This window comes from Ambystoma mexicanum, chromosome 2p (genome assembly GCF_040938575.1).
Source record: "Ambystoma mexicanum isolate Mex_15411 chromosome 2p, UKY_AmexF1_1, whole genome shotgun sequence".
Taxonomy (NCBI): Eukaryota; Metazoa; Chordata; class Amphibia; order Caudata; family Ambystomatidae; genus Ambystoma; species Ambystoma mexicanum.
Genome location: NC_090923.1, coordinates 1,142,419,012 through 1,142,434,601, shown reverse-complemented (window position 1 = coordinate 1,142,434,601; position 15,590 = coordinate 1,142,419,012). Strand labels below are relative to the sequence as shown.

General features: G+C 45.5%; 1 protein-coding gene across 1 annotated transcript in view; it reads left to right on the top strand.

The window, feature by feature from the left end:
- FAM3A (FAM3 metabolism regulating signaling molecule A) overlaps window positions 1-14,454 on the top strand; it is a 458,496-nt gene extending 444,042 nt beyond the window's left edge. Inside the window, exon 10 of the mRNA XM_069645229.1 lies at window positions 12,294-14,454. Within this exon, the coding sequence (XP_069501330.1) occupies window positions 12,294-12,392 (99 nt within the window). The 3' untranslated portion in view covers window positions 12,393-14,454. The remainder of the gene's footprint in view (window positions 1-12,293) is intronic.
- Window positions 14,455-15,590: the final 1,136 nt, after the last annotated feature.

The following is a 15,590-nucleotide window of genomic DNA, read 5'->3' as shown; positions in this document are numbered from 1 at the left end:
CTGCACAGCCTTTGCCTGTTCTGCTTGGGTCTGTCGAGTGAGTGGCATTTGTGTGGCTCCTTTTCAAATCGCTCTCTCCACCGATTGCCGCTTTGAGAGTTAAAAGCAAGACCCAGGTAAATGGACTGTTATTTTCAAGGGCCCCTCATGCGAGGGAATCCCTACCAACACCCTCCCCGACTGTCCCAACTGTGTTTTCCCCATCACAGACTCTCTCCCCCTGCTAAAGCCAGGCACACCCCATCCGAATCAGGGATCCTTCTGCATCGCACCCCCTCCAGCAGATCCACGTTTTGACCTACAAGGGAGTCTTCTAACTGCACAAACGCTCCGCCCCACCCCCAACATAAGGAACAAAGACATTGGGAAAGAGCTATCTTCCAGCCATGCAGGCATTCCTGCCACTCACCATGCCCGTTCAGAGCAACAAATGCACCAAGAAGGAAGTGCCTCCTTTCAGCCAGCAGCCTGTAAAACCCTGCTCTATGTCAGCTCCCTTCCTTGGGGTGGGCACAACCCTTCACTGTGCAAAAAGAGGAAACCCAAAAAACACACAGGTCCAGGCTTGGTTGGAAGCGGTCACACAGACTGGACTGCGCCACACGTATTCAAGTCACTGCAAGGGCTCGACCCATGTGCATTAACACATTGTGCTTCTGCTGCTGGATAAACAGCCTTGTGCAGAGCCTGAGGCACCGTTCAAGACCACATGTGTGAGCCTGCCTGTGCATGTTGTGCGCATGGTGGGTCCCTGAAAAAAACATCGGCCTCGCAGGGCCGGGGCAGAAGCAAAGGAGGCCAGTACATCCAGGATATCATGCTGGAAATTCTACCACCGTTGGATCCAACAACCACTGCGCAGCCACTTAGTTTGTAAAGGGTGCCTCCAACCTTGGCTAAACCTGCTCCTTCGCTGCTGAGACCCACCTGATGCACCGCTTTCGAGAGCACAAGGTCAGCAGACCCAGAGCAGCCCACATACACGGAGGATGAGGAAGAGTGTGATGAAACATCACACTCGTGTACCACACAGGTATGGCAGGGAACATGGAGTTCATATTCCCCCCTCCCCCTGATAAGCCGCACGTGTTGGTGGAGGCCCTGACATGGAAACCTATGAATAGAGATTTCTTCCTACAGACTGTCATTCTGGCCATGGCCAAAAAGATCTGACAAAATCCACACAATGTTGCCCCTGCAAATAATAGCTGAATGCCTGATATAGAGAAAATCCAGCATAGGGAATCTGCATCAACTCCAATTTATCAGCCCATTCTGAGGTGGTCTCGGCTGCCCTGGGACAAGGAAACCACCCACAGTTTATCTTGTTGCTGGGGCGCATACCCCATTTTCCCTTGGGTAGGCAGTAAAAGGTTCTGGACAGTATAGGCAAACAGATCTACCTGAACAGTGCACTACGTGCATCAATCAAACTTGCGCACAGTTCTGTGAGATGGAGGAAGTTTCAGCTGTCTTGTTCCGCAACTGGGAGGAACAGTTCATAGCTATGTTTCTGAAAGCTAATTTTGTGGCCCACAACATGCTGGAATCTGTGGGCTTAGTCGTGGACACAGCGGCAAGGGAAATGTGTGACCCCAGGAGAGTGGTCTCGCTCAAAAAACACAAAATTGCAGCCAGCAGTGCAGAAGAAGGTCAGAGTCCTTCCCATCAATGGCTTCCACTGAACATGAACGAGGAGTGCACTAATGGAAAAACCACACTCGCTCCCCGCCAAAAGCCAGTCAGCCAATACGGGGCCTATGACTAAGTCGGCTGTTAGGTAAGATTATGTAGAGTCCAACTGGTGTGGGACTTTACAAGACTTATCTGCTTGGTATTAGTGACCCAACATTTAATATACGCCTGTACTACACAAGTCGGTAGAGTGGCTGAGCAGCCAGGCTTTTCTTAGAAGGGGTACTGTGAGCTGTAGAGCAGTACAATGAAATTAGTAGAGACTAGTAGACTTATACACTTAATAGTTGTATTAAAATTGTTTATTTATATACACAAAGCAAATTAATCGCACTAGGTTATACAGCAACTGAAATGGCAAAAAAAGACCAGGGCCATTTTGGAAAAATGGGTCACCCATGGTTGCTGTACTGCAGCTGAGACATCACCCTGCAGATACATGGCACAAAAGGTAGTAAAAAGAAACCACTGCCAACAGCCATTCAAGTTAGTTAGTGTAACAAAAGGTTACATGAGCAAGTGTGATCAGGAGTTAATTTGTAAACTCCCAGCACTCTACATACGTTGGTATGTGCTGGAACCACAAGGAAAAAGGATAAGTAAGACAAACGTTGTCCTATACTATTCTTGGGAATTGTAGTTTAGAGAGTCCAAGGGACTTATCATTGGCTCTGCACAAAGGGTGCTGTGTGTCACTATATAAAAAGCAGATGCTTATGGAGTTTACCAGATTCCAAAAACCATAAGGAACACAACACCTTTTGTCAGAGGGAAAAGGCATGAGTGAGTGGCAAAAAGGCCCACTCACTCAGGAGGTTAAAAATCAAAAAGATCCTAGATTCCAAGGGCTGGGGCCTCTAAGGTTAAAGGGAATTGGCACAGAAACTGAATTCTTCCTAACATCGGCTACTTCATTGCAAGAGATAAACCAGAGATGGATAGATGGTGCCAGAGCTCTGGACAACAGGCAAGGGAAAGCCCTAAAACTGATAAATGCTACTTTACATTAGCATGAAACCAAGTTGACAAGTCTAAGGTTTGATGTTAACATGGCCCAGCTGCACTCTTCGCCAGTCGGTGAACAGTTGCCCCTCCACTTGTCTTCTTGGAAGAAAATAATTTAGGACCCCTGGACACTGTTGTGAGACGCATATTCTGGCTTTTCCTTCCTCATATCCAGTTGTTGGAGGGTCCTTTTTTAGGGCCATTTTATTTCTCCTGCTTCTTTTCCTTTCCCGATAAGGAAAATGCGGGTTAGCAGGTCTACCCTCGAACTGTCAAAGTTCAACAAATACATCCCTGTGGAGCAGTTCAATGTGGCAACTCCAGGACAGATTCTATCATCCCTAATTGAGGGGCATTGGTTGTTTTCTCTGAATCTGCAGGATGCCTATATGCACATAACAATATGGAAGCCAGAAAGGAAATTTGTTTCCTTTTCAATTCAGAATGTTCACTTCCAGTACAAAGTCCATTCCTCCAGTTTAAGCTCTGCACCATGGGTTTTTACCAATGTAAGGGGCACACTCATGACTCGTATGCGTCTGCAGGGGATCCACATCTATCCATTTTTGTATATCTGGCTATTGCGTGGTGCCACACGATCACGGATGGTTGGCTCGGTCCACTATGTCATCCGACTGGCTTATGTGCTGGGCCTCACCATCAATATGGACAAGTCAACACTCATTCCTACACAGAGACTGGTCTGGGATTTTGCGCAAGGGAGGGACAAACCCCCTGGGGAAAAAGAGTATTGAGTATTTTGTGAGGGGTAAAAAATGTGAGATGGACACAAAGATATAGTTTTCTCACAAGTTGCCATTTTATTAAATAAAAAGGGTGAGACGACACCTATAATGCCCTAACCTAACAAGGATGTCCCTGCCTAGCAAACTAAGGCTAAAGAAAAATGACCTAGTGTCCAAAAAGTATCTGACCATCACACTAATCTACAAAACAACAAAATTATACAAGGTTGGTTTGGCTTCTTAAATTCCACAGAATAACATATTTATGAACTCAAAATCTTTAAACAATAATCCTTACCAGGATTGGAGTCCCTTCCCCTGGATCAATTCAGGAATATCTAAAACAAAGTCAAGGTTCTGTGCAATAACAATGTTCCTTTCTTTATAGCATACAAAGGGCCTCATCAGGGGTTGGGCGGTGCTGTAAAAATGCAGCGTTAAGGCTCTTATCACCACATTACCGCACTGCCCAATAGTGAGTTTGGGGGAAACTCTGAAGATTCACCTCTAGCTCTGAGCTCCAGGTGAATGTGCTGACTTTCCGACTATTTTCTGTACAATTACCACTGCGGTAATTGTGCTGAAACTGCTGCATTGAGTCCCATGGACTAAAAAAAATGGGGTCTTACCCTGCCACCGCAGCTTGGGATCTGGCGCTAAAAGTGAATATCTCTCTTCCAGAGGCTTGTTCACAAATCAAAGCAAATGTTAATTTTTCTGTATTTCCCTGCTTGGAAAAACAAGTATTTTCCTCCAAAACACAAATCTATTAATCTATGCAAATTTTCTTTTCTCAAAGGCCAAGCACTTGTTAGTGTAGAAGTAACACTTTAGTCAAAATGGCTCAATGATCACTTTCTGAAATGCAACAGTTTATTAAGACAGGGTGATGGAATTAACACTTCCTCTTCCACCACACCTTTTTACCACAACCAAAGTACCTTAAATCATCTTTTATTCCTGGTATACTCGCCTGCCAGGACTAACTACAATTGGTTCCTTTCCTGGCGTACTCGCCTTCCAGGATAAACTCCTACTGGTCTGATTGTACTCTGTGGTAATGCTTGTTTCAAAACTTTCCACGTCCGAAGCATAAATGAGGTTTTAACCAACAACTACTTCACTTTATATTCGATAGTCTCTTGTCTCCTAACAGAGTGGGTTACAGTTCTTCCCAAATTATTTTTCTGTAAAAGAATAATGGTTCTCTTGCTTGCCTTTTAGCTGTAGGCAATGCAGGTTACAGTTCTCCTCCCCTTGGTCTTTCATACTAGGGTTTTGCTCCTGCAGTCTTTTGTTTCTGGTTATGCAACCTCTTGGCTAGAATTATGCGGGTTAGAATTATCTCCCAGTCGGTATCCCTGGTTAGGACAGTTGCTCCCAGTTTGCCTGAATGCCAATAGTCTCTGGCTTTGGCAATATGGGTTACAATAGTCCCCTAACTGGTGTTCTGTATTAGGAGGGTTGTGCCCAAGTTACCTCAGTTTATTCTTTCGGTATTCAAAATAATTACTTTCACCTAGTGGTCTCCTTTGGAGCGCCCTGGGGTCACCTGCGTCAGGCCAATTTACCGGTATGCCTTGGCATCTCCGTCTGACTCTCTGGTGTTGCTGTGGTTCTCTTCAGGGCCTCCTCTCCTTCTGCCAGCTCCGGTTTGACTGCTGCTGGATGTGCAGTCCTTCACTGGAGCTTAGGTAGCTCCATGTGATCTCCGGTGCAACTTCAGTACCGGAGCAGTTCACGGCATGTCGGGAGTTCCTCTCCCACACAGCGTGGTTTGCTTTAGCACTGCTTCCTGTTGCAAATTCTCTGCATGGCCATGTTTCCCCAGTATCCACTGCATTCCCCACACAGCATTCTGCAGCCTCCACAACTACATAGCAGCTTCCTCCTGCCTCTGCACCTGAAGTTCATTTATATTTTTAAAGGTCTTGCTCGGATGCCTTCTCTCCCAACAACTAAACTTCATGAACTCCGAGTCCCTCTTCCTCATCCTAGTCCTAGTACTATGGGCATATGGGATTCAAGTCCCTAGATGTATTTAGATCAAAAGTGTCAGTTTGTGTACAATAAACCATTAAGGCTTTAGGAACATTAGGGGAATCATTTAGAGAGGGCTCCCACTCCCCCCTCCCTCGACAGGGTTCCCCTCCTATGTGATCCTTCCCGCATAATACCACCCCCAGGATCAGGTAGCAGCGGCCTTTCCCTGGCCATATGAGAGGGATTCATTATAGTCTATATTCTTCTTGCGAGGTCTTATTGAGAAGCTTATGTCTTCCGGCACTGAAACTTCAGTGCTTGCCCGCTACGATGGCCTTGAGCTTCCTGGTCGTCTCCGTGACAGGGTACCCATGAGATTGACACAGATGACCTAGCCCCAGAGTGATCTGGGAATACTCTGTCCCATAAAAAAATGATTTCAATACTACTTTATATACATTGATAAATGGAAGAGAGGATTCACGGCATGTAACTGCCATTCTCTCCCCCTACCAGGACTTTCATCAATTCATTCCTTTCATTGTGCAGGCGGTCCTGGATCGGTGGCAGGTTCAGGACCTCTTGAGTCCAGAGGAACAGCTTCATCACATAACTCTCTTGGCACTGAAAGCCATCTTACTGGTAATTACGTCTTTTGTACCATTACTACGAGGCCATCGGATGTTTATTACACAAACAACACCACTGCAATGTTTTAGGTAAATAATCATTGAGGGACTAGGTCACTACCCCTGTGTCTACTGGCTCTAGCTATTTGGGACTGGTATCTGCAACATACTGTCTTTCTGTTAGCTCCCACTTAGCAGGAGAGAGCAATTTCAGAGCGGACGCCTTGAGCTGACAGATGCCCCAATATTTTAGCTTGGGGCGCTCAGATGTTCAATTTATTTGCCACTCAGTACAGCAAAAAATACATTCTGTAGGCCTCCTGTAGAGGGAACAGCATGGGCTATGACGCATTGCAGGATTCTGTCACTTCTCCCAAGGGCGCGGGGGGAACCTTTCCCTGAGAGGCTAGGGAGGTGAGCCTGCTACACAATACCCTCCCTAGGGGTAGAGACAAGTGGGACCTCACCAGGAAAGACTCCCCCTCTGGGGACGAGGACTCCCTAACCAACATATCATTAACCCTCCTTCAGTAACATCCTGTTGAGAAAGAGATGAAGAACAAATCTGAATAGTTTTTCATTCAAATGTTGGTACCTGTGAAGGAAAACGTATATGGTACTGGGACGAAGAAAAGCATTGGAAGAATACAGAGTATGAGTCAAACAGAGAAGAAGGACTTTGACAGTACACCAGGGAAGTCCCACGGCAGTGTCCTACAACTTGAGGCCGAGATCTTGAGAGCGAGCACACAGGAGTTTCAAATCAGCTGACTGGGGGATACTGAGAGAAGCTTGTGTACAGCTCCCAACGCAAGGTGTGGAAGAAGAGACGTGAGAGACTGAGGGGAATGCAAGGCGTCCTGAGTCACAACAGGAGACAAGTGGTGGCATGGCTGCAGGCAGGTCACGGTGGACCTTGATGTCGTTAACGCTGAGATCACTGCCAATGAGGTGTCACGGAGTGAGTTGAGCGAGGAAAGAACTGAGAGACTGTTCATGACACTGCCGAAGAAACGAGAGGCCAACCTGACAAGTGAAGGTCCCCACCTGTTACAAGCCCCAATGACGTTATCCCTGAACAATCCAGGTAATGGGGAAAGTGGGAGACCCGGGAGGGGGACTGAAGGTCATTACTGGAACGCTCATGCTCATCCTACTTGAGTTAAAGTGTCAAGAATACCTGAAGAGAGTCAGAATTTATAGTGGAGCCCTCAAACTCGTCCCAGTCAAGATAAAGAGTGAACTGTAAATAAAAGGAAGATCTTACGTTTGAATCAAGAGAAAAGAACCAACTTGTCCCATGAAAGGAGAGGGGCAAACATAACTAGAATAAAACAAGAAGAGAATAAGAAGGAAAGAAAGAGTAATTATTGAGTAAAAGAGACAGTTAAACCCTGAAGAACCCAGTATCAGAACTGTATGATTTGATAAAAATAGTTGCAAAGTACTACCTATGGATGCTTTGAGTTGAACTTGGTGGAAAATCGCCTCCTACTTTTGTTGTTCTAATAGTGGTAGGGTTAGGACAGGTTAGTTTGGACAGTGGACTGATCTTGATTTTGACTCACTGGCCACTGACAAGCAACTTAGTTAGCCTTGTGAGGTAGGGAACACCGTTTAAAATAGGGAAAGATAGGAGTTCTCACTTTGCAGTTAACAAATTACAGCAGTGAGCTGAAAAGCCAGAGTCTGTGTTCTTCTTCTGACCTTCCACAGTTCACACGGAGATGCATTTCTTCTCCCATGGAATGGTCAGACGCATTGTGTTCCTGTCCTTCGTGCTAGTATCAAAGTCTTGGACAAAAGGAAACTCGCGCTACAATCACCTCGTTCTGAGAATGCTGAACTGGCCATCACTTGGGGCTCTCAGAAAAAGATCATGGAGATCATTAGGGCTCGAAGAAAGGACCTATTAGGTCTCAAGATGCCAGCAAATGGACACACCTCTGTTGCTAGTGCCTGGCTCTACTTAAATATTAGCTTGAAAACTCTCTTGGGCAAATCCAATTGTTAAAAGACATTTCTATTGCCTATTGAGATTGTATCCACTCAAAAAAGAGGCCTCATAGTCCTTGGGAACTCAATGTGATCTCATCTGCTGTCACGCAGAGAGATCTTTTGAACGTATGGCTCAGCAGAGCTGTGGTGGTTGACTCTGAAGACAGCTTTGATGATTTCCATCACTTCAGTCAGAAAGATCAGCGAGTTGTAGGCATATGCATCAAGGAACCATACATTTGTTTTCATAAAGATTAAGTGGTTCTCAGGAATCACGCAACAATTTTTTACAAAACTATCTCTTGCTTCCACCTCAATGAGGACCTCTCTTGGCTCCTCTTCTTCCCAGCTCCCAACTTGGTAGTGTAAAGAGCCTTGGACACGAGGACACATATGTCAGAAAAGGAGCTCAATTGTGACCTTCAGTGGTGCAATGTCAGGCTCCGCGGCAGTGTTAAGTCAAATCCCTTGTTTTAGGGATTCTAGGACAAATATTTTGGTAACCTCAACTTTCTGCTTTTCTCCTTTGTGTATTTTTTGGTTTTCTGATTTCTGTTCGGCGACATGAGGGAGTTCTCCTGCATTCCCCCTACCATAACATCCATTTATAACCTAGGATATAGAAGATTGTGTCACCTCTAAAGTGACCTGCAACAAGTCCAGTAGATTCTGGGTGAAGCCCTGCTCCTCTGCCTCATCTCAAGAAGACCCTTGTCGGTGCTTCGACCCCTGGACCAGTCGAAACTGCCAGTATCGACCCCTGCTCGAGGATCCGTTACTTCTGTGCCTTCGGAAATGTCCCTGGACCAAACAGTGGACTGACAAATTCTCTCCTGGGCTTCTTAGCTGCAATCGTTGATGTTCTGAGTGCATGCTTGGAACCTGGGCGATCTTCAGCTTGTACACAATGCGCCTGCTCCTACATTTTCAGCTTTCTTGCATCAACAGAAGCCATGCATGACCTGCTCCTTGGATCGTCCATTAAAGATTGTCTGTCACCACCTGAACGTGGTGCCTCCCATTGCAATAAGTCTTTTTCGCTCTCTGTATGTGTTTTGAGGTTGCTTGCTTTTCAAAAGTCTTCATATCTGTTTGCACTGTTGTTCAGCTGGAAGGTACTTGGAACAGAGTTTCTAGCACCGCGACTGGCCGAAACTAAATCCTGCATCCAAAAATGGTCTCTGCACCGGAGACCTTCTGGGTCGCCCTCATTTGGACCGACCACAGAAAACTGTCCTCAACAGAATGCAGAACATCTGCAGGTGTCTCTGGGAAAAATCTCAGTCAGAGGGGTAGTATACCTGCCTGTCATCCATAGGGTTACATGGATATAACGTCCTGTCCCTATCGTTTTCCTGATCCAGATCGGTGGCGAGTTGGTCAATGATCCCCTGGTAGGCCTATCCTAGTGTAGTTGGATTTAGAGAGTGACTTACCTGAACATTCCTTAACTTTTTCAACTTTGAGTCATAAACACTGCCAGTGTCCAAATCACTTAGTAAACCTACCTGTAAAGTATAACTTTGGAACTGGTGACTTTCCGACACAAGACCCCAAACCATCTGAGGGCTGGACTTACTAAGTGCTAGGGAATTGTTTTATGGTTGCTCGAACGTATTTCTACTCAACCTTATGCATCTGAGTACTTACATGTTTTACACTGGTTATTGAAACAAATGTGTTCTATCTTTCTATCTTCCTTTAAGGGTGAGTGTGTGTGTTTTTATAATAAGTGTGTGACAATATTTGCCTAGAGGTTTCATTGCTTAGTGTGTATTTTAAAGGCCTAATAAATCATTGTATTTTGTTATAGTCACCTGTCTTATTGGTGGTGATCTGTGCAGACTCCTTGTAGCCTAAGACCAATCTCAGAACCCCTCCTAATGCTGAGCCTTACTGCTCTGCTACCCACCTTGATTTGATTTGGCTAGACTTTAGTGTCTTTCCTGTTCACCATTATAGGTTGGCCTCCCATAATCCACTCCCAGGGTTGATTTGAAAATCCATTTTAAAGTGCATCCATCTGCTGAAGGAGTTTTCTTGCCGATTCCTGCCCTTTTTGTCCTATTTAAAGCAGTCACTTGGCGAAAGTGCAGTGACTTGGGGATATTGGTTTGGTTTTTACCCTCTGGAGATCCAGTAAGAGTGTCCTGAAGGCTTCTGCTAACTCCCAACATCTGTTGGGGCTCGTCCTCCACTTTGGAACAGTTTTCTGGACACTTTCCCGCCATCTTTGCATGTCCCGGTGTCTTCCTTGTTAAGTTTCGCACTTCAGTCTTAAAGGTCAACGCTGTGGGAAGAGCTTTTGCTCCTTTACGTGGTTGCTGGGGTCGTCATTGGAACGAATCCTGAAAACCACACCTGTGGAAAAAAGCAGTTTACTTGCCGGGTTCTTTCATGCTGCTGTAGCCATTTTCCTCAACCACCAACATTGGTCTTCGGATGGGCGATTATTTGTGGTATTCATCCTCTGGTCATGGTGGAGATTATTTGGGGTGAGTATTTACTGCATTTCCCATATGCTTTGGAAGGACCCCAATAGCTCTGTTTCATCTTCTGAGGCCCTGGCTTCATTCTTTGATATCTGACACACTTCTTTTGGGTCTGCTCTGGCCTTTCCTGGGAGTGACTACAGTTTCAGAAACAATGCCTCATTTGGACACGCTTTTTTGATTACTATTTTTGCCCAATTAGATTCCAGCTTCCCCTTTTGTACTTGAGGCATGCTTTAGAATCTCCCTGGAGTATGGGGTAGAGGGACGGGATGTAAGAGTATGGTACGGTTTTGCTTCGTAGTGACCATGGTACTCTGAGTCCATAGTCCCCTTTCCTCAATATGCACTCCGCCCTACCCCACTAAAGAAACCTCCAACTCCGACATGATGAAGGGACTGAAGTTTGGTCAGTGTGTGTAGGGGTGGTGCCACACGAGGGTGTGGATAAGACGCGTTTACACTGGTGCTTGCTAAAACATTCTCAGATGCAGCTTTGCAACGGGCTCCAGATCTCGTCCCTATTTTGTGGGATTTCCAAAGTGCATGGAGAAAAGTAGACTATGGACTAAGAGTACCGTTGTCACTATGCATCGTAATCTTTTTTCGGACTACAATAAGGATTTCTTGTACTTTTCCTTAGATCCCTTTTAAATTGTTATTGGTTTATACTTTTCTTTGGTCCTTTTAACACAGTGGTTTATTACCTCTATAAAAAAGCCTTTCTCCTACTTTGATTTCCTTAACGACAGAGGCGATACACCTAGAATATTTATACAAGGGTGTTGTATACATTTCCAAGAGTAGTGGAACTTGGGAAGAGATGTGGAGCAGCATGCATTTTATAAAGTCAATTAACATCAATTTAAGTGGTTTTTTTAAGCAATAGAACCCGAGCGTCAGGGGTATTACCGTCTCGGGTAATGCCCCGGGGCCCATAGGTAAGGACCCGAGCGAAGCTATTGCTTTAGTACCCCGGCCCGCAAAAATTGCATGAACGGGGCACTAAAAGCTTTTTTTTTTTTTGTCCTGAAACGCTGCAGCGTTTCGGCGCTGCTGTGTTTCAGGAGAAAAAAAAACGACCAAGAAAATGGCCGCCGCCATGGAAAGGGAAAACGGAGTCCATTTTCCCTTTCCATGGCGGGCATCGGGAGCCCCCGAGTCTCCACACGGCTGTAGGCTTTCCTCGTCCCCCGCTGGGGACGCAGGAACAAGAAGGTAAGTGGGGGTGGGGAGGGGAAGGGAGGAGGGGGATGTAAAAAAAAATAATTCCTTACCCGAGTCCCCGGCGGGGGTGGGAGGGTGAAGGCAGCCACTCAGCCGCGGGGAGGCTCGGAGTGGGGATGGCCCCGCTTCGAGCCTCTTCATTGGCTGAGGGGCTGCCACGCCCCCCGCTGGGAACAAAGGCCGTGGAATCCCGATGAAGGGATTCCCGGCCGGGTAGGGACCTGGCGAGAGCCAATCAGAATGGCTCTTGCCTTCCGATTGTCTCTCGCCGGGTTACTAATAGAGTTTAACGATCCTCCAAATTGCACATAATTCTGTTAGGGTTTGACATATGTCATGGTACACTCACACTAGGTTGCGAGATCTTTTTGGACTATACCTGTTTGCCAGTAAGACATTGGCGTACCAGTGCCATACTTTAGGGTACCTATATGACACAGCTGTAATTAAATGCTCGTTTGTTACTCCAGTGCTGTCCCATAAGATTAGTCATTAATTTTTCTATCTCCCTTTCTTAGCACATAAAGAACAACAAGAACACAAATAAGTATGAAGGTTGGCCTGAAGCCCTGGAGCTGGAAGGTTGTGTGCCTGCAAGGACCAACGAGACCCAGTGAGCGACCCTTTTCAGAACTAGGTTACAGCCAAATACCTACAAGACTCGTTGAGTCCAGCATTCCGAATTGTGTGCCAGCAGGGACCAAAAAGACTGTCTGCATCCCCTCCAGATCTGGGTGCCAGTGAGGACCAACAAGTATCAGTGAGCCGTCCTCCATCAGGAAGGATTGTCAGTGGTCCTGTGCAACTACAGCCAAGCCATCAGGCCAAAATACTGTCCCTCTGTGCTGCTCCCCGTGAGGTTCCACCAATTGGCCCTTCTGTGGACAATATGCCCCTCCCTAAAGACCTTGGGCAGATGACTCTACAGGTACTAAATCCCTGGCTCTCAGTACATGGGCACGGCTCCCTATCGGGCACCCTTGTCCCAGGTCTTTAGCTTCTCTAACTCTGGTGTCGAGAAGAGGATGGAAGGTCTTCTTTTCTTAAGGTGCATATGTCCTATACATTACTCTTCTTCCTCTGTGGGCTGTCCGTATCAGGCCCATGTTCTCCACTCTCTGGCTTTTATGCCCCAGGCTTCCTTTTCCTCAGCAATTCCTATTTATTAGAGCCTGGATGTATCTGTGTGTGGGGCCCTGAAGTACCAGCCTGCATTCTTCAACCTCTGTGGCCTTTTAGTAATCGCCCTTCTAGGCCTCTTAATGTCCGCTTCGGCCCTGCGATCCTCTTCCTCAGAAAAGTCCTACATGTTCGAGCTTGTCTTTAAAGATCCCCATAGTTCAGGCATTGGGTGTTCCTGTGCCAGTGCTTCGCTCCGTCTGGGGCTGTAGGCCACTGGCCTCACTTCCTCTAGGCCCTTAAGTCTGAGTGCCTTTGGGGTAACCAAGTGACTGATTGTTTTTCCCACTGGATTCCGGAAGTGTCAGGGTCTCCTTCTGGTGTTAACATGTACCCTTTAACTCTGCTCCAATGGCTCCCTTTCTTCTGCAGTCTCAAGGAATATTGAAGGGAGTGCTTACCCGAGACCTTAATACCCAGTTTTACTTCCCTTCATGCTTTATACCGACTGCACCCTCATGTCCCCTCTTGGATTCGTAGCGCCCCTATCCCTGTTCCTAATACTTCAGAATCGTATACCCCAGTACCTCCTCCTAGGCCCATCTCATTATTGGCTGTCACCACGTATCCCCTCCTCCACCATTCTCCTTTTTCTCCTAGTGGTTTTGCATGGGGGACAAAAGGCAAACTTCCATTCCATGAGTGGAATGCTTCGCAAGCCACTTCTGAAGCAGGTATTAAGCTCTCTACAAGAAATCTACATGTACAGGTCTTTATAATGTAATTTTCTTGTGAAGTCTTATTTTGATTTAAATGCTCTATTTATGTATGTACAATATATGTTCCATAATGTTTATTATTCGCTTTTATGTTACCATTATAGCTTTGGCCTGTTTTCTTCCTCTATCATTCTCACTTTCTCTCTCCTTCCTCCTGCATTTCTTCTTAAACTTTCGTTCTCTTCTTTCTTGGTCTCTCTCCTGTTTGTATCACAGTTTCTCTTTTATTGCCCTCTTCCGTATATTTCACGCTCTATCCTCTTCCTCCTCTCACTCACACTCCCTCTTACTACGGTGTGCTGCTTTTCATCTATCACACACAATTCAGAATTTGCTGCATTACATTCTGCTATTGCTGCATGCAGTTACCAACTCATTGTGAAGGAGAGAGCTCAAGAAATATGAGCACCAGAATCACCATACTAATGTTTACTTTCTTTTCCCTCGCTTACACCCATCTCACTTTCTATGTATGTCCCTCTTTCTGTTCTCTCTCTTGCATCTCCCAAACGAGGTGTAGGGAGTACCTGTGAAGGAATATTTCTTGATATCAAGTAGAATGAGGAGGACTTTATTTATTGTCAACGCACATGTTCACTAGACTCCTCTCATAGTCTGTATAATTTCGAAAAATGCACTTGGAAGGATGAAGTGGTGGTGGCCTAGATAGCCTGCACGTCTTGTCCCACCTGTGGAAGTTGCTGCAATGAACACCATCCTTTGTAGAAGTGATGCAGTGCCTTATTGTACAGAATTAAAGCGGTGTGCACTTTTAACAATCGCCTCTGATTTTGTCACTCCTTTCGCATCTTTGTAACTGAGCTTGAACAGTTTGAAACAAGATTGTACACACGACTCTGAAAAACAGGCTATGTTTGAGTGGTACAGCCAGGAAGTATAGTTTGTTGGATATTCCTGGGAGTTAAGTGAAGCAAAGAAAGCTGTACACGCACCGTTGGACTTGGTTAGTCACGACTTTCTGTGATTTCTGATGAGTCCTGTCACATTTCTATGCACAGTGTAACCTTTGCTCCTCCCCATATCATTTGCATCACATAGTGACCCTGGCCTGCTTGAAACCAAGACACAAGATCCCTAGAACACAAAATCTTACAAACTGTAACTTAAGGTGACATTCCTGATGGTCAAAAGTTGGCTTTCAGCATGCTGTTGCAAAGTGGTCTCTTAAATCCACGTAGTGCATAACCACAGGAATTAGTATACAGATATCTAGGACTTGTAAACAGACTTTTTAGCAGGATTGTGTTAACTTCACATATTGTGTGTAGTCCTAGCACCCAATCGACTTCAGAAATGTCATGTTTTTACTCAGTTAAAATTGTATGCTTGGCATGACTTTAATGACTCCCTATAGCGTCAAGCCAATGTTTACATTGCCCTGCACAAAGGCTGAATACACCACGTTCCCTTTCCCCATGGTCCTGAGATGTGTCCCCAGGAAGGGGACGTTACCGGTGCTTAATGTGTAGCAGCAATACATTTTCAAAACCGTGCTGGCAGCCCTACAGATAAGGGGTGTGTCAGCCACTTTTACTTCCTAAAAATAGGCACATACTCCCCAAAAATAGATAGAAACGGGGAGTACAAAATAGGAACCAGGCATGTAGAACCTTGTACCCCTGCTTTCACCCACACAGTTCAATGGATTTGTTTGGGCAGTAGTGCACATAGCACAGGAAGAAACTGGTATTATAACTGCCTGTTCAGTTCAACTAAACATGTATCTTTTAATGTGTATCAATAATTAGGTGCAAATAAATGATTACAAAAATATTTGTTTTTTCAGTTAGAATCTGTTTTAGTCACATATAAAATACTCCCATTTGGAATTGGCGTTAACATTTTTACTCCCTAAAAAGTCATTTTACTCCCAACTTTAAAATATATGGAGTAAAA